Genomic DNA, 26,409 nt, shown 5'->3' on the forward strand with positions numbered 1-26,409 from the left:
CAGTGTGACCGTTCTACGCAAGCGCGAAAATAACCAAAACAAATTAATTGAATTCGACGTTAAACGAAAAAGGCTGTGGCGTTCTGCTTACGTTTTTCTCGGCAATACGGAGCTATCAAATCGAAAAATATCGGTAAGTATTTAAAATTAATATTAAAAAAAAAAAAATATATTCATAACTTCAAGTATTTATACGACACAGCTTGCCGAGTTTTTCAAGGAAAGTCCTCGCATAGCAAACCGAATCAAAGCTACTCACAAACGGTTTTAAATGGTTTTCATTAAATTGTCGAAAAGCAGTCCGCAACCGTTACTGGAAATTTTCTTTGGTTTTGTCTCTCATTTTATTTTCTCATGCATTTCAAATTGTATTTGAACTATTTAAATGTACATTATTGTGTTTCGAATTTATAAATATTTGTGTGTTTCAACGCGTTATATAAATATTTTCTTAAATTGTGCTTAAACTTGCCTTACGTGTTAGGTTTAAGAAATTTTCTGTTTGTTGTTGTTGTTGTTTGGTGACCACAAATTGAGTACAATACTTAATGTTAAAATGTTTAATATATATATATATATATATACTCTAGCACTACGCTTTGTAAAATTTGCATATTTCATTCGAGTTTAAGCTATTTTCGCTGATTGTTATAAGGTTACAATTTTTCTTTTGTGTTCTGCTATAAATTGTTTAAAAAATGTTAATTTCAACTGTGTGTATGTGTGTGTGTGTGAGAGAGAGAGAGAATTTCGGTGAGTTTTACGGTACTAATATTAATTATAAATTTTGAAAAGTGCAACAATTAAAATGCTTAATACAAATCGCATGCAAAATTGTGCTTGAAATTGTTTTTTCTTTTTGGTTTTTGATGTGTGCCAACAAATGTTTTTTTTTTTTTTTTTTGTAAATCGTTCAAATACAAATTATAAGTACAATACGTAAAATACATTTATTTAATATATTTAGCGATATCACCTCGTTTTGTTGTTATTGTGCTCTTAAAAATCATGTAACAGAAATGTTTTTATATGCCTTATTTAATACATACGTATATATATATATTTTACGTGTATATATATGTGTGTATATATATATATATAGTATGTAGTATATTTAATTAATTATGTTTTATGTGGTAAATGCAGTAAAAATACGCTTGCGTCTAAAAAATACATTCCCGTATCATCTGTTCTGTTCACGTCTGTTCTGTTTCAGGTTAATGAAACTATATATAATCAAGTCTAAGATCTGAATCGTTGCTCTAAGGTGGAAACTACAATTGGGGCCAACTTGTGGAGTGTGTCTGTCTGAGTGTGGGCTGAAATAGGCAACTGGCGGTGCTTGGACAGCGAGGGTAGATTTCTCTCGTATAAATGCAAATGTGCCTGATTTCCGCTGCCTATAATCCTTACAAGGTGCAGTATTCGGTTAGAATGGGTATGGATTTGAGCAGCTCGTTTATGTTGTGCTGCTCGAGATGTGCGACCAGTTTATCGGCTGTCTTCAGCAGATTAATGCAATTCTCCAGATTCTCGACAATCTCCTTGGTCATGCTGTCCGATGATTTGGTAATGAGCTCCGCCAGTTTGGCGCCCACATTGCATTTGATGAGCTCATCCTGCAAACGTTGCGCCTGCTCCGCCTCGGTGGGCTTCGATAGATACACCACAGAGAGTATGCATAGGGCAATCAGTGCCTCGTTCTGCATGACCAGATGCTGTGCTGTCAGCATGCTGACCATGGCCTCGATGGTGCCCTCATTGGCCAGAAATTCACTGAGACTGCTGCGATCATAGTCTTGGGCCAAGGGTATCTTGTCCGCAATCTGTTCGGCCGGGGCATCACCTTTGCGGGGCAGCGCATAGGCAATCTTATTGAGATACGCGTGCTTAATCAGCCAGGCCATCAGACGCAGCGATTCGCCAGTGACGCCCGCATAGTCGGACGATTTGCTCCAGTGCACCAGCTGCTCGATCAGCGTCTTATTCTTCAGCAGCTCCAGTGCCAGTTTCTCTGTAAATGCGTGTAGTCAAGTGTTAAGCGAAGCTGTTTGCAATCATGTTGCACATGTTGGACTCACCCTGACCATCTACGGTCATGCGCAGCGTGCCGAGCAGCTTGAACACAACCGGCGGCTGATGGATTTCCAGCATGGGCAATATGGTCTGTACGAGGCCCGCCTGAATGACCGCATTCTTGTTCGGCTTGGGTATGACCAGGTTGCGTAGTGCACTGAGCAGTGCGTGCTGCAGACGCACATCGTCCTTGACGCCATTATTTTTGGCCAACACCTGTAGCAGCTTCTTCATGGTCTGCTGCTCCACAAAGTAAATGCAATGGCTGTCGGTGCGCGCGAAATTGCCCAGGGCCAAGACGCCCGTGGTCAATAGATCAATATCCGTCGAGTCCAGCCAGTCGACCATGTTCTTTAGCAGCGGCGTGGTGTACAAATAGTGCATGGATTCATCTGCCAGAGGAGAGTATTAGAGAGGGAACGAGAGTAGAACTAGAAGTAGTCCGGCACTTACCGCCCGTCAGGATGAGCACAATCAGTTCACAGGCCAGTTTCATGAGCGCACGCGCCTCGCTGGTGCTGGCCAGCGTCTTGTATTTCTCCAGCAGATTGTAGATGGTCTCGCAGAGGCCATCCTTGGCCAGCAGCAGCTTGACCTCGTCGCTTTCCGCCTGATAGTGCAGCAGCTCGAGGCACATTTCGGCCAGATCGGGATTTGTGGAGGCGGCCAAAATGCGTGATAATTTGATATTCAGCTGCGATTCAAAGTTCAAATCGGCCACATTCTCGGTGAGTATGCTAAGCAGCGGCAACGTGTTGAGCAGCAGATCCTCGTGCTTTTCGACATTGTCAGCGCCCGTGTCCACAATGCGCTGCAGCTGCTGCATTATGCCCAGCTCCATGGCACGCTTGGCCAGACCCTCGCCGCCCAACAGATAATTGGAGAGCAAGCCGCCGCGCACTTTGATGAACTGCGGCGCATTGGCCACATCCTCGATCTCGGCTATGTCGAGCAGGCGCAATAGCACCGCATCGCCCTGCAGCTCCAAAATGAGATCACGCGCCTCATCGTTCAGATAACAAATGTTGCCCAGCGCCCGGCATATCTGTATGGGCAGCTCCATGCTGCCATCCGCGGCGGGCACATGGCGCAGGCACTCGAGGAAGGCAGCGATGATGTCGCGTTTGGTGAACTTCTTTCGTTGCACCTCCGATTTGGTTATCTCGGCAATGCATTTGGCCGCCTCCTTGCGCACGGTTGTGTCCTCGCACTGTGTCAGACGCAGAAAACAATCGGCCAGCTCGTGCTTGTCAAACAATTTGGGATCCTTTGTGGCCGAAATCTCGCAGAGCAGCGTCGTCGTCGTATTGTCCAGGCTGACGCTTGTCGTTTTCAGCTGCTCGATGAGCTCGTCCATTTCGGCTAAAAGGAGGAAGGGGCAGGCACACAAAACCATTTCGTTAAACTAAATATGTTGTAAATATTAAGGGCACTTTTATCTATTTTGTTTTTATATTTATTTATTTGTGGCACGCGAGGCATGCCACAGCGCAGCGTATCCCGCTCATTGTTGGCCTGGCAAATTTATTGCTCACAATTCCGGCGGTTATTGGCCACAAAAAAAAAGGAGCAGAAAATGTAATATCATTTGTTTGCGAATTGTCAGCCCAGCGCAATTTAGTTCACCAGAAAATTATGTGCAAATGCTTAAAGCGTGTCTCCCATTAAATGCTCATTTGCTGGCCAGAAAGCGGGAGAGAGAGAGAGAGAGAGAGAGAGATAGCGAGAGAGCCAGAGAAATCCTTCGGGCAACAGACAAACAGTCAATTTGCATAAATTCTCCAACAGCGCAGCTGGCAACAGAAAAAGCGAAGGCAACAAAAAATAAAGCCAGCAAAAAGGTAAGAAACGAAAGGATAAGCCGTGCAGCGAATATTAAATACCCTTACAAGTCAAGTCTATTAGAAATGATGTTAATGTTAAAAAGAGAGGGCGAGGCATAGTTGACGCCTTGCACAGCAAATATAAACTGGTTGTCTCGCTTTGCTTAGTTCTCGTAGCTAGACGCTTATAATTCCCAACTAGTTAAAGCTACCTAAGGGTTAATATACGTTTGCAAGGCCAGAATCGATGCACAGCATATATATAGAGATATCTATCTGCGAGTGAAATAAATAGTTGGCAGCCTTTTCAATGCTGTTTTGAAATCCTTAATCCTTACTTATCCCAACTTAATTTAAGCCAAATACAGTTGCACTTTAGACATAAAGCTGTTAAAAAAAATATATGTCAATATTAAACAAGCAGGAAGAAGTTCCTATAACACACATTTCAACTATTTGTTCTTGTGCTTTCAATTCCACTTCCCTGCTTTTTCCACCTCATACAACCAGCATATTGACTGGGACGAAAGTAAATACCCCTAAAAGGAATCAAAAGTAGTCCAATGTTGAGCTGAGCACAGGCTGCTCTCAACAAGTGATTATCCCTTAGCACGGGCTAGGGCATAAAAAACAAACACATGGCCCGAAACCCTGCCTAATGCTATTCTGATAAGCTTTTTCCCTCCGTCTCAGCAAAAGCCAAGCGAAGGGCAAGGGCCAGACTCGAACCGAACCGAAGCCAAGTTGAAAAGTGGCAACAACAACAGCAACAACTATACGAGAGTGGGCGACAACAACAACAACAACAACAAACTCTACTTTGCATTGGCGCACAGAAAGGGCATTCAGGCAGCTTTGTGGAGCATAAATAATGAATAAAAGTTGAACAAAACAGTGAATGTGGACCCAAAACAAAAAACAAAAATGGACCGAGTGTTGCTGAGGCAAGAGCGTGTGACTACGAGACACCCTGTACACAGGGTGTACTTATCGATAAACCCAAAAATATATAAGATTTCTAGATATATAGTTCTATAGTTCTGCTAAACTCTAAGAAATAAAATCGATATTTATCGATTTTCGGGCATACAGCAAAATTATCAAAAAACTACTAGAACCATTTCAAAGTTTATAGTCAAAAAATTTCTTAAATATTGAATCGATATTTATCGATTTTCAGTGAATAAGAGAAAAAAAACCTGTATATGTATATGCAATAGTAGTAAAACCACATATAAAATTTGTTGATCATATTTTTAAGGAATGCTTAAAAAAGTTGGCTTGGCAATCGATTTTTATCGATTTCTGTAGCAACTACGAGAGTTATCAAGCAAATGATATCAACTGAGTCCAAGTGGGCTTTAAAAGCAGTCCCATACCCAATTTAAGGTCTCTAGCTCTTATAGTTGCCGAGTTCACTGAGGAAAGCGAAGGTTCATAGGTAGTTTTAATGCTCGATCGGGGTTCAGAGTTGCCAACAGCTGCCAGTTGCAAGCATTTGCAGCACTAGCAGACCCTTTTGGGCTCTCTAATGAATACAGGTCATTAGAAAAGCACGGTTCAAGCATTTGGCATAGAAACGCAGCAGCTGTAAGGGCAACCCTGCACACGGCGCCGCACAACCCTGCCCGGCACATAGAACAAATGTGTTACCCTTATGCCGTTCCAATAACTGAATGCATTGCATTTCGAGTGAAATTGTTGCATTTGTTGTTGTTGCTGGAAATTGCAGTTGCATTTGAACAGTTGCCGTGTGTTGCCAACACACACATTTGTGTGGCAGACGTGGCAGGTGCAACGTGCGACTTCCGCTCGCGCCCCTGCCCCCGCCGCTCGCGCGACTTCTTTTATGTGAGTGGAACGCATCAACATCAAAGTTGTTGTTCGTCTGGCTCCGTTTGCGTGCCTGGTTATTTGTATTTGGGATTTTGCTGTAACTGGCACCCGCCGGTATTCAACTATTCGCTATTCAACTATTCAGTATTCACTATTCAGCACTCAGTATTCACCAATTCGTGTTCAGTATTCAGGCTATGTCCCCAAGTTCGTTAGCTTCTCGGGCTGCGCTTGGCAGCAATTGTGGGCCAATTGCTTTGGGGGGCGGCGGAGGCAAGCCCATCTCATTTTTTTTTTTTTTTTTGGCTATTTATTTATTTTTCGCCCCGTGTGCACTTTTGGCCAAAACAAAACTGGGTTAGAAGAGGACAGGACAATAAACGAGCGACATGGCAACCGCATCGTTACATTACAATCCGTTTTTTTTTTTACAAACATTTTTTTAGCTCATAAGTTGCTCAAAAAAGCAATAACGATTAGGCTCAAAACATGACAGCTGCGCCCTTTTCTCTTGAATAACTTTTATATTTATCGTTCAATAGCTTTGAAATTTTTAGAATAATAAGTTGACAGGCAAGTACATACATAAATAAAAGCTTTAGCTGAACTGGTAAGAAAACATATTTCTATGTTCAGACGGATAGACGGCAAATAGATAGAAAGACAGATAGATAGATTGAAAGACAGACGGATAGATAGATAGATTGAAAGACAGATAGATAGATAGAAAGACAGACAGATAGATAGATTGAAAGACAGATAGATAGATAGACAGAAAGACAGACATATAGATATATGAATAAATCGCTTAGTGCTTATCAAAAACATATAATTATATATACTTAATTGGATACAGAGCTGTATCCACAAGAAATTGTGCAAGACATTCACAAGAAAGTTGGCTTAGAAATAGATTTTCATCGATTTTTGTTGCAACTGCGAGAAATTATTAAAGCTTATAAAGGAAAAAATATTTCTAAGTTGCTATTCTAGAAATCTCTTCAACGTAAAATCGATATTTATCGATTATTGGGAAAAGAGTGAAATTATAAAAAGAGAATGTTAATCTGGATTCACAACTCTATTCAAAATTTGCTGATCATAGTCCTAATTTATGCGCAAATAAGTTGGCGTGGATATCGATTTTTATCGATTTTTGTAGCAACTGCAACATTTGGTATACAACTAGAACCACGCCCAGTTTAAGATCTCTAGCTCTTTTAGTTGCCGAGTTCTCTGAGAAGGAGCGTAGAGTAGGGTAGTTCATGGGTAGTTTTTATGCTCTATCGTGCTTCATTAATTGTCCATTTGGCTCACAGAGATAACTCTTCAGATACATTTTTTCATATAAATAACTTATGCAATTGTTTTAAAATAAGTAAGATTTCTCTTTTTATAAACAATACCCAATACATGTACAGCATATATGTTAATTTTGTAAAAGTCTGAAGTACATTAAGATTTCGTCTGATTTAAGATTTGGTCCGAGTTCAGTTTGTTTATTCGGTTTTTGTTTCGATTTTTAATCCCATGAGTCATTCTTATCCGAAATATTGTCCAATAGCAGCGGCTGGCTCTTGAACTGATCCAGCTTGATGAGGGCGTGGCAGGCGGGCGTTGGCATCTTCAGCGCGTGATCAAGCAAATTGTGATTGTTCGTGTTGCGAGCGCGTTGCAACAGTTTGTCGCCTACAAAGGATTTAGAGTTGAAACTATGATGGTATCGCAGAGGAAAGTCCGCCCCAAACTCACGCAGCTTGCGCTCCTGCTTGCAGTTGTGCTTGATTTCCGTCAGATAGATCTCCTCGATCTCCAACTCCATGCGCTCCAGCTGCTTGGGCGTTTGGCTGGCCGCCAGTTTGGGCGTCACAAAGTAGGGCACACGCCAGAGCCGGCTCACCAGGCGCACGCTGTGGCTGCTGCAAGGTAAACGACGAAAGTTTTCAGCTGCAGTTGATGGCAACTAGAGCCCTGCATCGAGCGAAGCGAAAGTTCTTTTTGCTCGAGCTGTTCGCATTGCAAACGAACATTCAGTTTCTTACAAGCAAAAATAGGCTCGAGTTCGCTTCAAACTCTTGACTATTTTGGTTGCGTTCGAACATAGCTCGAACATGTTGCAGAGTCGAGCAGATCGAACAACGAGTTGGACTCGGTTTATTCGATTGAGTACTCGTGTTTGCTGCAACTTAATTAACCGATGCAGAACTCTAATTGAGACACACTTCCGATTTACCTGGTGGGCGTAAAACTATAGTTGGGCGCTGTGGACAAATAGTGGACCGTGATGATAATGAACACCAGGGCGGCCACAAGTCCAATGACTAGCTGTTCGGTCTGGTAGAGCGTTTGTCGCTGCGGCACACGCTGATTGGCCGGCTGATAGTTGCGTCGTGGTTGATCTCCCTGCTGCTCCTCGTCCTGCTGCTGCTCTGTGTGCGGCTCATATTGTACGCCTGCCGTCTTCACATCCTTGCCATAGAGACTGGCCTTGCCGCCAAAGCAATCGCCAACGGCAGTTAACAAATTATACTCGATGCGCTTCTGATTGTCCGTCAGCGTGTCGGCCGCCTCGTTGATGCGCCGAAAGGCGATATCGGCGCCGGGCGCACGATTCTTGTCCGGATGCAGGCGCAACGCCAGACGCTTATAGGCACGCTTCACCTCCGAGTAGGTGGCATGATGCGAAATGCGCAGCACCTCGTAATGATTGCGGCAACGCAGCACCTTCTGCACAACGTCGAGCATCTCCACGGTGAAGCTATACGGCAGCGCTGCGGACTTGCAGGTCGGTCCGATTAGCTGGCCGGGCGTTTCGCATTTGAGCCGCAAACGCACCACAATGTTCTTCAGCTCGAGCAAGGCCATGATCTCATTGTGATTGCCATGGCTGCGTGCCATGCCCTCATTGATCAGGCCCATGGCCAGCGTGTAATTGCCCACGCTCAGCTCGTTGACGGCCAATCTCAGGCAGCCGCTGGCCAGCCGCTGGTCCGGGTCCATGGCTTGGGCGCCGGCTGCTGCACTGCTCCAGCGTCCTGCGGCAGCTTGCGTAAGCAAAAATTTTGACTTGATATACATGTATGTCTGTGTATGTATCTATCTATGTGTACTTGTGTGAACTGCGGTAGCTAGCTTCAAACATTTAATTTTGAATAAAGTCGCAGCGAATTGAAACACAGCTCAATTCACAATCCACATCGAAACAAATTCAATTAACCTGTTTGCTTACGAATTTATTTGACACGAAACACACGACCATTTGAATGCTTTATTTGAGCACAATTTGTAAGCAAAAGTAGCTCCCACACAAAACTTGATAATTGTAAATTTGCCAGATTATCACATTTCACTTATTTTCCGCCGGTTGGTGTGAATTTTGCGAATTTTTCATGTTTTGCATGATATTAAAAAAAAAAGAACCATGTTGTAATATTACAAAATCAGTTTCATGCATCAATTTGTCACAAATCGAATAGTTATTGTTAATTCTCGAATGAATTTCGAATGTCGAAAAGTTTTTCACTTATTTTTCACTCTTGTGAGTGAAATACTTAAAGCATCGCCTTAGTTTCTAAAATTAACTTAAGTTTGATAAATATATGTAGGTAAATTATGAATAAAGAATATTAGCTTGGTCGAAATGAAAAGCAACCATAATGGAAGCATATTGTAATAGTATGATTTTCTTCGTTGATTTAACTTATGTTCGGGTTGCCTTTTTATTTTTAACAACACGTCTTCTTACTGCTAGTACTGTAGAGAGACTGCCTTCCACTTCTTCTCTGCAGCCGCTTTTCTTTATCGATATTTACTTATCGTACTGTTATAATTAACATAGATAGTGACACTATAATACCCTGGCTAGGGTTACCAATGATGCTCTTATCCTATTACAACTCGGCCATCCTGACAAAGAGAGCTCCCGATCTCTGTCTTTTATATGTGTATCTATCTTTATAACTAATGCTTATTGCCTATTTTCGCATCCAATGCTTAAAGTTTTGGCTATTCCAGATACCAACGTACGGGTTGCGAGATAATTGAAAGCCTTCTACATCCTTTAACAAGTATCTATCATTTTTTAAAATCTTTTCTATACTATAAGGCCCTTTATATCTTGGTATTAACTTTTTTGAAACTCCTGGTGTGCTATCAAAATTTTTTACCATGACATAGTCACCTATTTTATATTCTACTGATACTTTCTTCTTTTTATTAATCCGCTCTTCATTTCTGATTTGAGCTTCTTTTTGATATATTTCTCCACTCTTTCTTATATTTTCTAAATTTCTTTTATCACACGTGTTCACCTGTGTAAACTCTTCTAATTTTTCTTTTAATTCATCAACAACTTTTCCTTTCTGTTGTAATCCGAATAACATTTCGCTTGGAAATTTCTTTATGCTTTTGTGTTGTGTGTTGTTTATTGCATATTCAACATTTTCTATAATAACATCCCAATGTAAACCATTTTCTGGCTCCGCCATTTTTGCCATCATCGGACCCAAGTCTCTATTCAACCTTTCCACCTGACCATTTGCTTGCGGACAACCCGTTGCTATTTTAATATGCGTTACTCCCTCATTTTTTAAAAATTCATCAAACTCTTTTGCAGTAAAACAACTCCCTCTGTCCGATACAATGAACTTAGGTCTACTATACGCTCTGAAATAATCTTTTAATGCCTTAATCGCTTCTTTCGTACTTGTTGTCTTTGCTGTATATAGTCTAACAAATTTTGAAAATCCGTCAACCACCGCCAATATATATTTATTAGCCCTTCCTGCATTAATTGGTCCATAATGGTCTATATGGATCATCTCCCACGGTTTGTTTCCTTTCGGTATGCTATGTAATAGTCCTTCACTCTTACCCGTCTTGGGGGCGAAGGCAATGCATTTTAAACAATTCCCTATATGCTTTATTGCTTTTTCCTTAATATATGGGAACCAGTAACTCTTTCCAATGGCATCGATCATCTTATCTCTCCCAGCATGTCCCAACTCATCATGATATTTGTAAAGTACATGTTCTTCCATATCCTTTGGTACATAAAAAACTAATCTGCCATCATTTGTTTTTCTGTAAATGACCCCATTTCTCATTTCGAATAGCTTGTGCTCTTCTTTTTCTAACATCTTTCTAATATCTACCAGTTTGTCATCTTTGCTTTGGCAAATAACTAAATTGTCCTCAAAACTATTGGATTCAATAACTAAAATGTCCTCATAACATCTGCTTAACGCATCCACATGTTGCATTTGCTTGCCCGATCTATGCACTAACTCAAAATCGTAATTTTGTAGTTCTAACGCCCATCTAGCAATTCTCGGATTTAAATCTATTTTGTTAAGCGTTAAAGTTAAAGAGTTGCAATCTGTCATTATTTTAAATCGTTTTCCCTGCAGATATATACGAAATCTGCGTAATGCGTAAATGATGGCTAGCGTTTCTAACTCAAAACTATGATATTTAGACTCTACTTCGGTTGTTCTTTTAGAAAAATAAAAAATCGGGTGTAATTTCCTATCTTCTTTTTTTTGAAATAACACAGCCCCAAATCCCACTGCGCTGGCATCACAATGTAGTTCTATTTCTTCTTTGTAATTATATATTGATAGTACTGGCGCCTCTAACAATTTATCTTTTAACATATTAAAACACTTAAACTCCTCTTCTCCAAACTTGAATTTCTTATCTTTTTTCAATAAATCATATAAGGGTTTAGCTAATATAGAAAAGTTTAAAATGAACCTCCTGAAGTAGGAGCATAACCCTAGGAAACTTTGTACTCCCTGAATTTTGTTTGGTATTGGAAAGGATTTAACCGCTTCTAACCCTTTTTCATCAGCCCTAACGCCTTTACTATCCACCACAAATCCTAAATATTTAACGCTGCTTTTAAAAAATTCACACTTATCTAATTTCAACTCTAATTTGTTTTGCACCAGTCTTATAAACACTTCCTTTAAGGTCTCCATGTGTTCCTTTATGTTTGTACTTGCTATCATAATATCATCCATGTAAACAATTACCTTATTATCTTTTATCATATCACAAAATATGTTATTAACAAATCTTTGAAATACATGTGGCGCAGTTTTTAAACCCATGGGCATCCTAAGAAATTCATATTGTCCTAAAGGGGTAACAAATGAAGTGTATTTAATAGATTGCTCATTAACAAAAACATGAAAATACCCGTTTTTTAGATCCAACTTTGAAAATACTGTTTTTCCGCATAGTCTGTCTAATAAATCGTCGATCAATGGTAGCGGGTAGTTGTCTCTACATATAATTTTGTTCAGTCTTCTAAAATCAATACATAACCTCATGTCTCCAGTTTTTTTCTTCACTAGTACTATAGGTGATGCATACTCTGAACAACTTGGCCTAATGATTCCATCTTTTAAATAGTCGTCTAATAATTCTTGCAACTTTTCTTTTTCCATATAAGATAACCGCCTAGGTGTACAATTAAATACTTTGTCGTTTTCTAATCTTATGCTTAACTCATGTCTTAATTTTGGCTGATTTGGCCTTTTCGCTTTTACATAAGTATTTTCAAATAAATTTTCAAATTCACACTTTGTGCTGTAATCAATATCTTCACTTAAAATATATATATTTTCTCTTTTGTTAGAATCTTCCCAACTTATTGTTAAGATATCCTTCTCAAAATTCTCTTCTAACACTCCCATGATTTCGCTATTCACTGGCGCTTCATTAACATGATTATTAATTTTAACTGCACTGTTTCCTATATCTTCTATAATCACTTTTTCAATCCCGGTTTGATTATAGATAATTTCATCACTAACAACTTCTTCACTATCAGGTTCGAGCTTAAGCTCTCCATAACTAACTATCTCATCACTAACAGTTTCGATCCCAATCACTTCATTTCTAACTATTTCACCACTAATTATTTTATTTCTAACTATCTTATCACTACCAACTTTATCACCAAGCGTTTCCGGACTAACAATTTTCTCACTAACTAATTCATCACTACCAGTTTCATTACTGACTATTTCCTTATTAACGATTTTATCATTTAACAATATAGTTTCATTTTGCTCGTGTTTGATATCTTCATCGTCCACTTTTTTTTGTTTTTCTTTGTAGCTTGTAGCTATGATATCATTTTTACCATTATTCTGGTGATCAACTTTATGCCCGTTCACAATTTTTAATGTTCTTAAATCAATATTTAAACCAAAAGAATCCATAAAATCTCTACCAAGCACAGCGTCATACCTCATAGACTCATTTGCCACAATTATAACATTAAAATAAACATTTATTAACTTTTTCTTCATAAAACATAAAATTTTTCCAAAATTTTTCAATTTACTTTCATTTAAACCTACATACGAATTTGCATCTGGCATACGCTTTACTTTTAATGGCACAAACTTTTCCTTTAAAAATGAAATAGGGCTGCCAGAGTCTATAAGGCATTCTGCAATTATTGATTTGTTAAATGAGTTACTAAAATGAATTCTTAAGTATCTTACATATTTGTTTTCCATATCATACTTTTTATTTGGACATCCTGCTATTAAATGATCCTTTGAGCCGCACGCATAGCAAGATCCTGCCTCCCGTTTGGGCTTTAAACAATCTTTGGCCCAATGGCCCTTAACATTGCAATTGTAGCAACGTTGTTGTTTGTCCGCCTGTGCTTCCTGTGCAGTTTGTTTCACTACATGGTTTCGTACCCGTTTAATTGGCAACTTTATAGCTGCAAACGCACGTAAAATTTGAGCCGGATTGGTAAAGCAATGCATACTAGCTTGAGTGCGCAAGTTTTCGCAAGGTATGCCTCGAATAATACCCTCCATTAACTCCTCTACATCAATGTTGATGTCCTGTGCCAATATGCTTTTTTCGCTAAAATATGTGGCGAACACCTCATCTGGTTTCCAAACCCGATCCTCGAACTTCTGTCGTAGTTCCGACTTCGAAAATCCTCCCCCGAAGGCCAAAACCAATTGATTTAGCATCTCGTCAATCGGAGCAATGATGCGCATAGGGTCTGCATGCAACCACTTCAAAGCACCGCCTTTCAATTTGCTTATACAAAGCAAGTGCTGTTGCATATCATTTAGTCTGTAGATCTTGGCCACATTGAAGAATTGCATTACCCATTTACGCACCTCACTTTCTCCAGTAAATTCTAATAAAATTTCCTTGGCTAACATCATCGCTCCAGTTTGGATGCAATTATTTAAGTTGCCTCCGACAGCGTTGCCACTTTCGTCGATCCTTCCAGCTGCCCCAGCGTTGCCCGCTGCACCAGCGTGATCAGCTGCACCAGCGTTGCCATCCGTTCCAGTGTAATCAGCTGCACCAGCGTTGCCATCCGTCGACCGTGGTCTTTCTTCAGTGTGACCATCCTCTAGCTGCAATAAATCGCCGACTTCACTTTCTTGCTCTCCCCCGTCGCTCCCGCCGATGTGCGAGTTGCGGTTCACCGTTACTTGAAATTCTTCTAGGAATTTTCGAGACGCTTCAATTTCGAGACGCATCAATTTCAGCATCTCGGCGCCATTTGCTATTTCGTCACGCTGTTGTTGCATTATGTTTTGCAACTCATTTTGAGCCTCAATTGTCTGTTCCTTGTTACGTTGAACTTCAAGTTCCTTTGCAGCATCGTCTCGGATATCCACTGGTACCTTATTTAATCTCGCCATCAGCTCAGTTTTGGTACCCTCTGTTGGCAAATTTAGTAATGCCAACCAACTTTTCAATGTCGCTATTGACACGTCATTTATATTTATATTTTCCATTTTGTTGTGTTTTTTTTTTTTTTTTTTCTGAGTCAATCCCACTTCTGATATTGTAATAGTATGATTTTCTTCGTTGATTTAACTTATGTTCGGGTTGCCTTTTTATTTTTAACAACACGTCTTCTTACTGCTAGTACTGTAGAGAGACTGCCTTCCACTTCTTCTCTGCAGCCGCTTTTCTTTATCGATATTTACTTATCGTACTGTTATAATTAACATAGATAGTGACACTATAATACCCTGGCTAGGGTTACCAATGATGCTCTTATCCTATTACAATATCTTAAAGCTAACATGACCTTTAACCTCTTGTCAAACATAACCTTTTCTAGCAGCTCTGCGCACTGTTGTCAACTGCCTGATATGTGGCGCATTTTGCCCTAAATAAAACAAAAGCTGTCTGATTGCGAATTGGCCAACTAACTGACAAGCTGACAGCGCTTCAGTCCCAAAAGCATGCTTCAAACTTTTCGTTGGCAGAAACGCGTGTCCTTCGTCTGTAGCTCAAAACTCGAGTTAATTGAAATTAATTTCTATGCCAATTTGAATGGGGACCAAACTCAATTAAAATTGCGCACATTCCGGGCGCACATCCACGCCCCGCCCCGCCCCCTGCGCAACCATAGTCAAGGCCATTAAGCGCAGACCAAAAATCTTATTAGCAGTTAAGAAAGAAGGAGGAGAGGCAGAAGAAGAAAAATCACAAGTCCACAACTAGGAAAACACACACACAGCTAATCTCGACTAAAGCTGCGTGAAACGAATGAAAAGCCCGAAAATAATAATAATAACAATAAAGAATCAAGAAAAGCAAAGGCAGGACCCAAACCGAATGCAAAATTTGAGCGCAGGGTGTTTCTGGCAAACGATATGCCTTATCAGTGTGGCCAGGCGCTGCGATGGTGGGTGGTGCGAGACACAAAGGACCAATTAAAATCTAAAGTGAGTAAAAGGGGGGGAATGGGACGCAGCTGCAGCAGTTACCCAACTGAGGGGGGTGGCGTTAAATGTGCGCCGGCACGTACAATTTGTGTGCGTGCGTGTGTGTGTGTGTGTTTGTGCGTTTGTTGTTATGCCCCAGGGGGGTTGCATGTTGTTGGTATTGCCGGTAAAGCTGGCACCTCACAGGGGCATATTCATTTATTAATGGAAGTCGTCGTCGGGTGAGTGTTTGCTGCTGAAAGGTGGTTGACAGTTAAATGGAGTGAAATTCTGATTGGATTGCGTAGAAGAGTTAAACACGTAACGACGATCGCCAAGTGTGACCAGCAAAGGTGAACATGAATTGCTCATTCAACAGCGTATCCCACATACGTCGTGATTCATATTTTATTGCAAATATGGCTTGCTAATGCTTACTCCACAATTAACAATTATTATGACAAATTGATTGGGTTTCAACATATTAGGGCGATCACTAACTTAAGCGTGAACTGTGTTAGTTCAGACTTTAATGTAAGCACTGATTGGATTCCGTTTAAGAGTGTAACAAGCCGATCGCCAAGTGTGACCAGGTTGGGCTTAAGCATTTATGCGTGCAAAGTGCAGAGCAAAACAACAATAACAACGGTATGGCGCGTAAATATTGATTTTTCACACATGACTCCCCCGAGGAAAAGGCGGCAGCAGCGGCGGTGAAGGCAGGCTGCCGCAACCTATCCCCCCACCACACCCCCACCCGTCCCACAACACACTTGCCACAACTTTTCTTGCCGGCAGACAGACAGACACTTGAAGCACCTGGTCTCTGGCAGCGGGGCGTATGTACTCGAATCTGTTGTGCATTCAGCGGCAGTTCGTAAAATATAAAGGCACACATAAAATGTAGACATTGCCACACACACACAAATACGCACATACACACACAATGACACGCATGAGCTGCATTTGTTTATCCTAAGAACTGAATTAAGCGTGCAGCCTGAAATGGTTTTAGGAGCTGCTACGCAAACTGTGCGCATAAAATTCAAGCATAATTTTATTTCTATTTGTAACTTGCTATTATTACTCACAGGCCATAGTTGTGATGTTGGAGTTTTTGTTGCTTGCTGCGCTGGTTCCTCTTATTTTAGCCGCCTTTTTTTCTTGTTTATTTCGACGCTATAAAAATCTTATTGGCAGGCACAAAGTAAAGTGGGTTAATCAAAGAACTGAACACACATTTCACAGCATTTGTATTGAATAACCTGCCACAAGCGTTAGGCCCGCGTATTTAAGCACAAATCACAGTGGCGATAACTGCGGTTGCACTTTATATCACTAATATATATATTATTAAGCACTTTTTGTTGTATAAAAGCGAATTCTTAGCAATTTTCTACCGCGCAGTGACAAGACGCAAAGAAAACTCGACTGCAACTGAGCCAAGTCTCTAGATTCACTACTATCGATGAGTTGCTCGCTATCGATAGTTGTGCAGCTTTAAGTGTGACCAGATGCTAATAAAAAAAACTCTACGCAACCAGCTGTTCTCAACATAAGTGCATAAGAGACAACTATAGTGTGCCACAAGCAGAGTTGCCAGCCCGCGTGCGCTGCAAACAACAAATTGTTTATTATTTAGTTAAAGGCCAGAATTAAAAACTAATAAGGAGCATATAAAGCGAAATGTTATTAAGCAAGTTGCGACAAATATTTTACTTCTAATTCGACCTGCTTTGCTCTGAAATAAACAAAAAATATTACGCGCGCAGACGTGACAACACCGCGCCATTTGGACATTAAATAAATCAGTTTCAGTTTAGCCAACTGCTGTGGCGTTTTGGCCTGTTTTTTTGGGTTTGGTTTAACACAATTTTGCGCGCTGCGTGGCTGTCCCATAAAAGCTTATAAAATTGGCAAAATAACTAAGCAGAACACAAAGATGCCGCCAGCGTCTGCGGTGAACAATAACAATGCGGCTGTGCAAGCCGCAGCTGCAGAGCGTGCAGAAAAATTGCGAGGGTCACTTAAAGGCTTTATTCTAGCCGACCGAAAGCGCAGACAGGAGGGTAACTGCAATTAAATATGTTTAACGAACAATAATGCCCATTATATTATACGTACAGAGTATGAAAGACAATGCGAGGAGCTGCGCCTGCGGCGCGAGCGAGAAGCACGTGAACGCGAAAATAATTTGTCGCTAGCGGATACACGTGGTGAGATCAGCCGACTGGACGAGCAGCTGGCCGATTTGCACCACAAGAAGCACCAGCTGGTGGTGCAACTGAAGAAGGTGCTAAACGACGACGAAACGCGCAAAAAACAGGCGAAAGAGAACGAACTGTTTGCCCTGCAGCAGGTGCAGGCCATGCAGCAGGCGGCGGCGGCCAGCGCAGCCACAGCTCAGGTATTTTTGACTTCCGGTCGTATACACCATCAGCTGCCTATACTGCAAAAGGTAAATAATGTGCAGTATATCTTCGAATAAACCTTATTTAATTTGTTTAAATTGCATTAGCAGCCGCCTGCGCCGGGCACTCAGGCAGCGTCTGTAAAACGCGGACGCAGCCCCTCGCCGCCCAGCAAACAGCATCAGGCGTACTACAAGAGCCCCGCCAACTATGCACAACAGCAAACGAGTAAGCCAGGCCCCAAACATTGGCCAGCACAGGCCCTGTCACTATTTTGCCTCCCTCACCCTACTAACATATACGATATGCATGTGTTTATATCGATTTGGCTGAGCCATAGTCACACATTTGAATAGCGCGCACTAATTTCTAAACTGCACATACACTTATTTTACTTTTGATTTCGTTATTTGTTTGTAATTCGTTTCGCAGAACACGATGACTACCGTCGTGCCGCTGACTATGCTAAAATGTCATGGAACAGTAAGAATATTAATCGATACTCTTTAAGTAGTTCACCTAAAGCGACTCAGTTGAACTCTAACAAAGCAATTGGCCCTGACATGACCGCACGCTTTACTCATTTTCTTTTTCTGTATTGCGCTTACAGAGTCCACGGCGCAGTATCCGAGCACGGGTACCCTATTCTATCAGACGACTGCGGCGCCACCGACCACACAGCATCAGGCAGAGGCACGTCTACAGTCCATATACAACAACTACGGCCTGCCACTGCGGCCCGGATACCATGTGGAGCTACAGACTGGGCCCAGTGCAACTGTTAGCAAGGCGCCCGGCTCACAATCACCATCACCCAAAGCCCAGCCCATGCAGGTGCTGCACATCAATTTGGATCAACCGCCCATATCGCAGGCTGACCTGGTGCAGGTGCAGACTGCCGCCAGTAGCCTAACCGTGCAAACGTCCAAGCCGCAAGTGACCATGGAGAAGCTGCCGGATCGCTATCACATTGAGGTGAAGCATGAGGGCTCGACACAGAGCCATGTACCGCCGCCGCCGCATTTACTGTCCGAAGGCGGTGTCATATATAAGCCCATGCAGAGCGAGCTATCGCTGCATCCCAATGTACTGCAAATCAGCACCAGTGCGGCGCAGGTGAATACTGTTCAATCCACCATCTAATGCAGATTTATAATTTGTGTCTATTTGAATCCAGAATCCCAAGGCAACGGGCAGCATAACGCAAGGCTATGCGCCGGGACGCGCCGCCAGTAACTATGATCAGCAATTAACCAGGCAACAACTGTCCATGCAGCCGGCCGCTGGCTCTAGCGCCGGGCAGACCTCACATGGCCAGCAGATACAGTACACGCGACGCTTGTATTAATATTAATATTATATTTGCTAAGCTCACTCATAATTTAACGATTTTAACTGGAAATAATTTCGATTTTTGACTACGCTGCTTTGCAGCCGCAGCACAGAATAAAGCACACAACTATGGCGTCCCTATTTTCCAAATAATCTTGATTAATTATCTAATCTGTCAAATGCCTGCACAGTGAAACATGCTTGTCGGATAAATGGAACCGGTTTTACGTTTAGAAGGTGTTGAGGCTTGTTGAAATACGATTGACCTCGGAAACCCACAAGTTCCACGTTGCGAGCGATCACTGTAGCTGGTGATTAACCGTAGCCAAATAAGTTTTTTTGTATGAAAGCTGTACTTTTGCAGTATTTCTGCCCCACATGTGTATCCCACAAAAATCAAAGCTCGTTTAAATAATATGGATTTGCTGGAAGTTGTAGAGAATCGTGCATATTGGCATTTTGTTTATACTCAAAAGTTGTTTGCGCAGCTGTAGAATTTGTGCGGAATTTAATTTATGTGCCTGCGAACGTCTCTTGGCACAGGCGGGGCCAATTTGTGGCTAAGCAATTTGCCCATTAAGCGCGGCGAAATTATTTTCATTTAAGACTGCGAAAACAGAACTTAACTGCTGGGAAATTGCATCAAGCCTGACGTTTGTTTCTATTTCAAATTACAAGCGTATTCTATTATTGCAGGTACCGTCAAAGTAACCGCGAATGATTCATGTAAATACATTTTGTTGTTAATAATTGTGTTTGTGTCTACGCATGGAAATACATTTACATATGGCCGAGGTTAATTGTACAGTGCGCACTCGTTAATTAGATTTTGTGAGTGTGACCGCGTCGCAGACGAAAATGAGGCACAGTCATAGTTCTGTGTCAACACACATGCATACACATGCTTTTTGTCAAGGTATTTGTGTATTTACCACGACATACATATATATTTCGTACAAAACAACTGGGCTTTCCAAGCCACGTTTATCCGAATCGATTACGCAAGTTACAGTAGCACGTAAACCAGTTTTGTTGTTGCAGTCGCCATTGTTGTTGTTGTTGTTGTTGCAGCCGCCATTGTTTTTGTTGTTGATGTCAAGCAAAAGTAAAAAGTTTAGAATTCGAAACAAGTTCGAGATTGTTATTAAACGCGGAAGCTGAGCTAAGTAATTTAAGCCCTGCAATGTAATAAAAACCTTAGTGCAAGGCATTGGTAAACAAAACATATGCCAATGAAAACCCCAAGTCCAAAACACGTTTTGGCGCGCAACCACAACAAAAAAAAAAAAAAAACGAAAAGAGAATCACGTTCAAAGCCACAACGCATTTGCATAAATAAACAAACAAAGGGCAAGTCAGCGCAACTAAATAACAAATTAAATTTACTATGAGCGAGCTAAATAAAAGTTGATGCATTTATATACAGTACACCCCCAATGATGGCAAACGTCATTCAAATAGTTCGCGGGGTAGAGGCGGGAAAACATGAACAGAAATACTACGCGCCAATCAAACGGTACACAATCAATTGGAAGCCAAGTGCCAAAAACGCCAACGTGCCCCGCGCTGCTGGCGTTAATGTGTGCGTGTGCGTCTGTGAGAGCGACCCCAAGCGAACGGCATGAAGCAACAGGCGGTTGTTGTCGCCGTCGATCTCAGTCTGTAACGACAACGGCAACAGTTCATAACGTAGCGCGCGCAAAACCAAATACACAACTCGAAAATAAAACGGAAAATTATACGCTCAAGGTGTGTGTGAGTATTTTGAATTCCGTTTGCCTGTGTAGGTGCGTTTGTGTGTGTGTGTGTGCGCGCGTATATGTATTTGATCAGAGAGTGTTGCAAGACGTTAAGCTTTAAGTGTTGGAAAGCAAGTTGAGATCGTTTAGCACTCACATGCTAGCTCGCTTGCACTTAGGCGTCGCCGGCATGCGTAAATGTCAGAAAGTGTGTCCGTCTGACGTGAAAGTTGCGGGTTGCTTCGTCTTTCGACGCAAAGCAAAACATAAAGAAGACCTACGAATGACAACAAAAACCGACAAAAAAAATAAAATAAAATTAGCCACTGCGTTGCCAAACATATGTACACACAGTGCATATATACAAAAGTAGTGCATATACATATATAAGAAAACGAAGCTATTAGAAGACGTTTGCGTTGTTTGTCGCCGCAGCCAGTTTGTCAAAGTAAAAAATGATGTCATTGAAATAATTGCATAAAATACTCAAACAAATTCCCAAACCCTTCCCTCGCACAATTTTAGGCGCTAGTGTACTTAATAATCATATCAATAACCCACAATGGACTCCACGAAAAGCTATCTTTTGGATAAATACCAAGGATTATGTAATTATTTGGAGCGCGACACAGTCGGCAGCGAACTGGCCATCTATGGCACATCGACGCTGATGCTGCTGGTCGCCTACATGAAGCGCAAACCGGCCTATTTGGTGCGCCAGTTCAAGCAGCCGTCGCACATACCCGAACGCATCATCAACGAAAGGATCATGCACACCGGCCAGATACGCGGCATACAGCAGCGCGATCAGGATACGCTGCTGCTGATCAAGCATCGCCCGCTGATACCCATCTTTACCAGTCGCGACCGCCTGCTGCCTGTCAAGCTGCCCGGTGTGCGCGTCAATGCCAATGGCTACGCCTGGCTGCAGCAGTGTCTGGTTGGACGCGAGGCCACCTTTATACCGCTGAACAAGAGCCAGTCGCAGGACTATGTGCTGTGCCAGCTGTGCCTGGTGCATCCGCCCAAGGGCAACAGGCTGCTGGATGTATCCGAGACGTTGCTCAAGCTGCGCTTTGCCAAGTTCGCACAGGATGTGGCAGCAGCTGTTAAAAGGAATGGCAAATATTACAAGCATCTGCGTCAGGTGGAGACCAGCACGGCCACCAAGGAGGCGTGGCTGGCCTGGGCGGCGCGCTATCCGTTCATCTGGCAGCGTTTCAATCAACTGCGCGCCTCGCTGCTCCCCAAACAGAAACTCTTGCCGGAGCTGGTGCGCTGATTGCTGCAGCCCCGCCCCCTACTCAACGCCCCCCCTCTATTCATATTCATAGTTCTCTCTTGTTTAAGCGCGCTGCAAACGAAACGTTGAACGTTTTAATTTGTTATTTTAATTCTAAGTTGCACGAAAAAAAAAAACAAATCCAACGGAAATCCCAAACTATGCAAAAAGCAAAAGCAGAACGTGTTTTGCTGCTAATGAAATGAAACTGAAACGAACGAAGGAATTTGGTTTTAGTTATAAACAAATGATATTGTTGTTATTCAGTTCGCATCATATATATGTTCGTGTGTGTGTGTGTATGTATGAACGTATGTATGTGCGTGCATTTGGCTTTATATGCTTCTGAATAAAAATGATATAATAATATATTTATAACGTATACTTGATATTTTTAATTTCGTGCCGCGACAACAAACAACAACAAAAACAGTTGCAGTTCTTCAGCCGTCCCAACGAATCTCAAACTCAATCAAAATGAGCTGCGGAATCTCTATGGTCAAATATATACTATTTATATTCAATTTGCTGTGCTCGGTGAGTGAACTGAACATTTTTCTACATTTTAATTGCACTTTACTTTAATACACATTTTCATTTGATGAGCCAAACTTAATTTGTTGGCATGATATCATAAGCAGCTCGAGGCTTTCAATTCACATTAAAACTGGTTTTCTCAGGCACACACATCCGTCTATACAGTAGAAACTGTCGGAGACTAACACAAGTCGCTAATAGATTGAGAATTTTATTTGAATCTTCAATTTCTCAGCAACTGTTGCTAAGAATAGAATAAATTTATTAAATATTTAAGTGGGCGAGAAAGCCCATTCAAAAATCTCAAGACCGTTGTTTTTAGACAGTCTCCACTGTACACTGTTGGGGTGGGAGGCCTACAAACCGGTTGACCCGAAAAAATGCGACAAGTCACAGCTTTTGAGATCATCTGGAATGCGAAACTTGTTACTAAATCGGGGCTAACTTCAACGACTGTTGTGTGCCTGACTTAGTATAGAGTATGGAGTATGTATAGAGTAGTATATCTATTGTTGTCTTTTATTTTGATTCTTGATTCTTGTTTCTATAAACACTTGGCACGACCAGCTGCCGAGGTTAACCAGTCGCCAACGGCAACTGGTTTCTCGCAATGCCATTTTCATTTGTTTTGTAATTGCTTAAAGCCAACTTCTAAAAACTCTAATTACAAAAAAAAACGAGAAGAGAAAAAACTGTACCCAGAGAACAGTTTTCGAGCGACTGTTATTTTCATATGCCCATTAAAAAAAGAAGAAAAAAAACTGTACCTAGAGAACAGTTTTCGAGTGAATGTTAAACAATGTTTGTATTTTCGTGGTATTTTTTATAAATTGAATAATAACTCCCATTAAAGAAAAGAGACGAGAAAAAACTGTACCCACAGAACGGTTTTCGAGCGAGCGTTAAACAATATTTATATTTTTATGGCATGCATAATGGGCTTGGGAAATTCTCAACACCGATTGTAATATAGAAAAAGTTCGTATAGTTTGTAGTTTAGTCACGCAAAGGCAAAAAAAAAAAAAAAAAAAATCAACCCACCCAGCCAAAAATTGTGCAATGCCAAATGGAAAATTGCGCAATTACATAGAGCGACGACAGGGCGCGAGGGTGTCCACGCCTAAAATAGCTATCTTAATTATATATGAACTTGGCGCACAGCTCCTCAGCCAGACAGCCAGTCAGTCAGTTAGTCAGTCAGTCAGTCAGTCAGTCAGTCAGTCGGTTAGTCATTCAAAACTGGGTCCGAAAAAAAAGGCCCCCATTGCATTTACACACGCACACTTTAACGTACTGTGGGGAAATTTTTGTAATGGAAATTGGGCGGCGACGTTGACAGCACACTTGAACTCATTTGGCTTGACTTATGGGTTATATAGTAAGCGAGTACACACACACACACACATTCACGAGTACTCATAGTACTCATTCATAAAAGTGCTCATCTATGTCTGATCTTCTGCTCGTTGACTTTTGTGCATAAATTAGATTATTTCCCGTTCTTTAAAATAGGTCAAATATGCGAGTTCAAGCTCTCTCGTTAATTGCCACGGAAGTTTCTTAATATTTGTGGGCTTATCTCAACTGAATATTTATACTTTAAAATGAAGTAAGAGGTTATATTCATATTTATGCATTGCAAAAACAATTTGCTGACGTATTTCACACACACACACACGCGAAATCAATGCAAACAGTTGCTTTTAGCATATTTATTTGTTATGGTTATCATTTAATCTAAATTGCTTAATTGGATTGCTTCTATCGATTAGATAGAACCGATGATAAGCCTTGGTAACACCATCAATTGGCGGTATCGTAAATACAGGGCCTAAAACTAAGCCCAAAATAGAAGAAATTTCATCGAAACTATATATGTACATATATATATAATCGATTTAAGTATTTGAAAAATTGTGGCTTATTGTATTAATATGTTCTTTTACTTTCTTTATGTAATGTAAAATTGTCTGAGACTCCCTAAGACTACCAGACCTTTTGTCTAGTGAAGAAGAATTTCAATACTCAAGAATATTTGAAAAAGAGAATAAACAAAATATTTATAAAACTGTTTTTGTCAACGCCTTAACAGCTGCACGCAGCTTTAACTCGTTGTGAATTACAGCAGCAAAGCGCGTTAGGCCGAAGTTTTAATGTTGTTTTTATAATCTATGCTGTCTCTAGTGGTAGATATACTATTAATAGATATATCCCATAATTGAGTACCAGCACAAGTAACTTTTTTATTGAACTGTTAGAGAAAATTCGAGTTTCAGCTATTTGAATTGGGCGCTTTTCATATCAGCCAAAGCTTTTTATGCTGAGCTTTCCATTCAACTTACCCAATAAACATTTTATGTTGTTATTATGTCCCTTCGTCAGATATGCGGCATCTTGTTGATTGTATTTGGCGCCCTGCTGTTCAGCAACATCCACAACATCGATGACTTCGCCGAGGCGCTGCGCACCCAACAGGTGCCCATTACGATGATTGTCCTCGGCACGGTGATATTGCTGATCTCCTGGTTTGGCTGCTGTGGCGCCATACGCGAATCCTACTGCATGTCCATGACGGTGAGTATTTTACCCTCTTGGATATTCAACAGAATGAGTTTAATGCGGCGCATTTGTAGTACTCCATTTTGCTGTTTGTGCTGATGATTGGCCAGCTGGCGCTGGTCGTCTATATGTGGCTGCAAAAGGACAAGTATCTGGTGATTATGGGCGATGTCGTTGAGAAGGCCTGGGAGCGTCGCACACGCCGTGCCGACTACATGGATGCCATACAGATAAGCGTAGGTCTAGCTCACAGAGGGTATAAACAGTTTGTTCTGACATTCTATTCAATGTTTTAGATGGAGTGCTGCGGACGCAGCAGCTTTGCGGACTATGCGTTCCAGGGCTATTTCCCGCCCTCGTGCTGCAAGGACACCAACAATTGCCGTCAGGAGACCGTCTATCGTCGCGGCTGCAAGCAGGCCTTTGTCGAGTTCTGGGACAGAAACAGCGACATTATCAAATACACTGGCCTGGTCATTGCCGCCATTGAGGTAAGACCCCATAATCTTTGTCCAGTTCGTTGGCTAATGCAACAAAATTCCCTTTACAGTTTGTGGGCTTTGTGTTTGCCTGCTGTTTGGCGAACAGCATTCGAAACTATCGACGCCGAGCGGACTATTAATGGGCTCCACCTGGGATAACTGGCCAGCATAGGGCTTTGAGGCCTTACTAATTTTAATGCAAACCGAAAGTACGAATTATGTTGCCCAATTTTATACAAATCATGCACCTACTTATTAGTTGATATGATTCAGTTGGCCATTTCAGTAAGGATATCGAGTCTCACATATTTTTTGTTGTTCTTTTAATTACGCACCTTGACAATATCTATTGAAAATTATATTCATAATCTTTGCACTGTTTTCCATATGCTTGTGCTAACTTTTTTTACTGTACAAACTAAATGTATTTGTAACGATTTTTATTATTTATACGAAATGCAATAAATTTATAAATAAATTGTATGTCTTTTGGTGTGAACGGAATTTTTTCATCAAATAATATTAAGTATAATTGAAAGATAACGTAATATTTGGTTTAAAAGAATACTTTTGATTTTTTCATATATTCGACACTTCAAATTTGTTATCTATATTT

The 26,409-nt window shown here is 41.2% G+C and overlaps 6 protein-coding genes and 1 long non-coding RNA gene across 14 annotated transcripts; 4 read left to right on the forward strand and 3 right to left on the reverse strand.

The window, feature by feature from the left end:
• The first annotated feature begins 15 nt into the window (after positions 1–15).
• LOC138911333 (uncharacterized) lies at positions 16–687 on the forward strand. Its single transcript, XR_011416870.1, has 2 exons — positions 16–133; positions 203–687. It is a non-coding gene; the product is annotated as an uncharacterized lncRNA (long non-coding RNA).
• On the reverse strand, positions 321–25,214 carry vimar (visceral mesodermal armadillo-repeats). Of its 2 annotated transcripts, none has more exons than XM_070209742.1 (4): positions 25,095–25,214; positions 2,530–3,438; positions 2,082–2,468; positions 321–2,014 (listed from the first exon to the last, which is right to left on the reverse strand). In XM_070209742.1, exons 2-4 carry the CDS (start codon positions 3,431–3,433, stop codon positions 1,410–1,412), a joined length of 1,896 nt encoding a protein of 631 aa, XP_070065843.1. In that variant the 5' UTR covers positions 3,434–3,438; positions 25,095–25,214; the 3' UTR covers positions 321–1,409. The 2 variants fall into 2 exon arrangements, with proteins under 2 accessions (XP_070065843.1, XP_002059941.2); XM_002059905.4 differs by lacking the exon at positions 25,095–25,214 and adding an exon at positions 16,543–16,894.
• LOC6636343 (dnaJ homolog subfamily B member 12) lies at positions 7,100–9,819 on the reverse strand. Its single transcript, XM_002059906.4, has 3 exons — positions 7,969–9,819; positions 7,488–7,654; positions 7,100–7,424 (listed from the first exon to the last, which is right to left on the reverse strand). Exons 1-3 carry the CDS (start codon positions 8,811–8,813, stop codon positions 7,258–7,260), a joined length of 1,179 nt encoding a protein of 392 aa, XP_002059942.2. The 5' UTR covers positions 8,814–9,819; the 3' UTR covers positions 7,100–7,257.
• On the reverse strand, positions 9,189–14,790 carry LOC138911328 (uncharacterized). 2 transcript variants are annotated; one of them, XM_070209745.1, is made up of 2 exons: positions 13,278–14,790; positions 9,189–13,200 (listed from the first exon to the last, which is right to left on the reverse strand). In XM_070209745.1, exons 1-2 carry the CDS (start codon positions 14,528–14,530, stop codon positions 13,095–13,097), a joined length of 1,359 nt encoding a protein of 452 aa, XP_070065846.1. In that variant the 5' UTR covers positions 14,531–14,790; the 3' UTR covers positions 9,189–13,094. The 2 variants fall into 2 exon arrangements, with proteins under 2 accessions (XP_070065846.1, XP_070065847.1); XM_070209746.1 differs by having other exon boundaries at positions 13,256–14,787.
• On the forward strand, positions 17,046–19,347 carry LOC6636344 (G protein pathway suppressor 2). Of its 4 annotated transcripts, none has more exons than XM_070209747.1 (6): positions 17,046–17,520; positions 17,578–17,909; positions 17,970–18,090; positions 18,295–18,345; positions 18,473–18,978; positions 19,040–19,347. In XM_070209747.1, the coding sequence occupies exons 1-6, from the start codon at positions 17,394–17,396 to the stop codon at positions 19,208–19,210; spliced, it is 1,308 nt and encodes a 435-aa protein (XP_070065848.1). In that variant the 5' UTR covers positions 17,046–17,393; the 3' UTR covers positions 19,211–19,347. The 4 variants fall into 4 exon arrangements, with proteins under 4 accessions (XP_070065848.1, XP_070065849.1, XP_002059943.2 ...); XM_070209748.1 differs by having other exon boundaries at positions 17,048–17,520; positions 17,973–18,090; XM_002059907.4 differs by lacking the exon at positions 18,295–18,345 and having other exon boundaries at positions 17,050–17,520.
• LOC6636345 (uncharacterized) lies at positions 20,806–22,597 on the forward strand. Of its 2 annotated transcripts, none has more exons than XM_015168469.3 (2): positions 20,806–20,943; positions 21,459–22,597. In XM_015168469.3, exon 2 carries the CDS (start codon positions 21,496–21,498, stop codon positions 22,213–22,215), a length of 720 nt encoding a protein of 239 aa, XP_015023955.1. In that variant the 5' UTR covers positions 20,806–20,943; positions 21,459–21,495; the 3' UTR covers positions 22,216–22,597. The 2 variants fall into 2 exon arrangements, with proteins under 2 accessions (XP_015023955.1, XP_002059944.1); XM_002059908.4 differs by lacking the exon at positions 20,806–20,943 and adding an exon at positions 20,991–21,381.
• On the forward strand, positions 20,807–26,276 carry Tsp42Ea (Tetraspanin 42Ea). Of its 2 annotated transcripts, none has more exons than XM_015168470.3 (6): positions 20,807–20,943; positions 22,649–22,752; positions 25,135–25,326; positions 25,386–25,547; positions 25,608–25,802; positions 25,862–26,276. In XM_015168470.3, the coding sequence occupies exons 2-6, from the start codon at positions 22,693–22,695 to the stop codon at positions 25,931–25,933; spliced, it is 681 nt and encodes a 226-aa protein (XP_015023956.1). In that variant the 5' UTR covers positions 20,807–20,943; positions 22,649–22,692; the 3' UTR covers positions 25,934–26,276. The 2 variants fall into 2 exon arrangements, with proteins under 2 accessions (XP_015023956.1, XP_002059945.1); XM_002059909.4 differs by having other exon boundaries at positions 20,812–20,949.
• Positions 26,277–26,409: the final 133 nt, after the last annotated feature.

This window comes from Drosophila virilis, chromosome 5 (genome assembly GCF_030788295.1).
Source record: "Drosophila virilis strain 15010-1051.87 chromosome 5, Dvir_AGI_RSII-ME, whole genome shotgun sequence".
Classification (NCBI taxonomy): Eukaryota; Metazoa; Arthropoda; class Insecta; order Diptera; family Drosophilidae; genus Drosophila; species Drosophila virilis.

Coding starts and splice junctions, on each gene's coding strand:
- LOC6636343 (XM_002059906.4), bottom strand. CDS start 8,813: ATGTATATCAAGTCAAAATTTTTGCTTACGCAAGCTGCCGCAGGACGC. Junction 7,655..7,968: donor TATAGTTTTACGCCCACCAG/GTAAATCGGAAG, acceptor TTTACCTTGCAG/CAGCCACAGCGTGCGCCTGG. Junction 7,425..7,487: donor CAAGCAGGAGCGCAAGCTGC/GTGAGTTTGGGG, acceptor AATCCTTTGTAG/GCGACAAACTGTTGCAACGC.
- LOC138911328 (XM_070209745.1), bottom strand. CDS start 14,530: ATGGAAAATATAAATATAAATGACGTGTCAATAGCGACATTGAAAAGT. Junction 13,201..13,277: donor GCAGGATGTCCAAATAAAAA/GTATGATATGGA, acceptor CAATAATTGCAG/AATGCCTTATAGACTCTGGC.
- vimar (XM_002059905.4), bottom strand. Junction 2,469..2,529: donor TGTGCTCATCCTGACGGGCG/GTAAGTGCCGGA, acceptor CTCCTCTGGCAG/ATGAATCCATGCACTATTTG. Junction 2,015..2,081: donor CATGACCGTAGATGGTCAGG/GTGAGTCCAACA, acceptor ACGCATTTACAG/AGAAACTGGCACTGGAGCTG.
- LOC6636344 (XM_070209747.1), top strand. CDS start 17,394: ATGCCGCCAGCGTCTGCGGTGAACAATAACAATGCGGCTGTGCAAGCC. Junction 18,346..18,472: donor TGCTAAAATGTCATGGAACA/GTAAGAATATTA, acceptor TTGCGCTTACAG/AGTCCACGGCGCAGTATCCG. Junction 18,979..19,039: donor TCAGCACCAGTGCGGCGCAG/GTGAATACTGTT, acceptor ATTTGAATCCAG/AATCCCAAGGCAACGGGCAG.
- LOC6636345 (XM_015168469.3), top strand. CDS start 21,496: ATGGACTCCACGAAAAGCTATCTTTTGGATAAATACCAAGGATTATGT.
- Tsp42Ea (XM_015168470.3), top strand. CDS start 22,693: ATGAGCTGCGGAATCTCTATGGTCAAATATATACTATTTATATTCAAT. Junction 22,753..25,134: donor TATTCAATTTGCTGTGCTCG/GTGAGTGAACTG, acceptor TCCCTTCGTCAG/ATATGCGGCATCTTGTTGAT. Junction 25,803..25,861: donor TGGTCATTGCCGCCATTGAG/GTAAGACCCCAT, acceptor TTCCCTTTACAG/TTTGTGGGCTTTGTGTTTGC.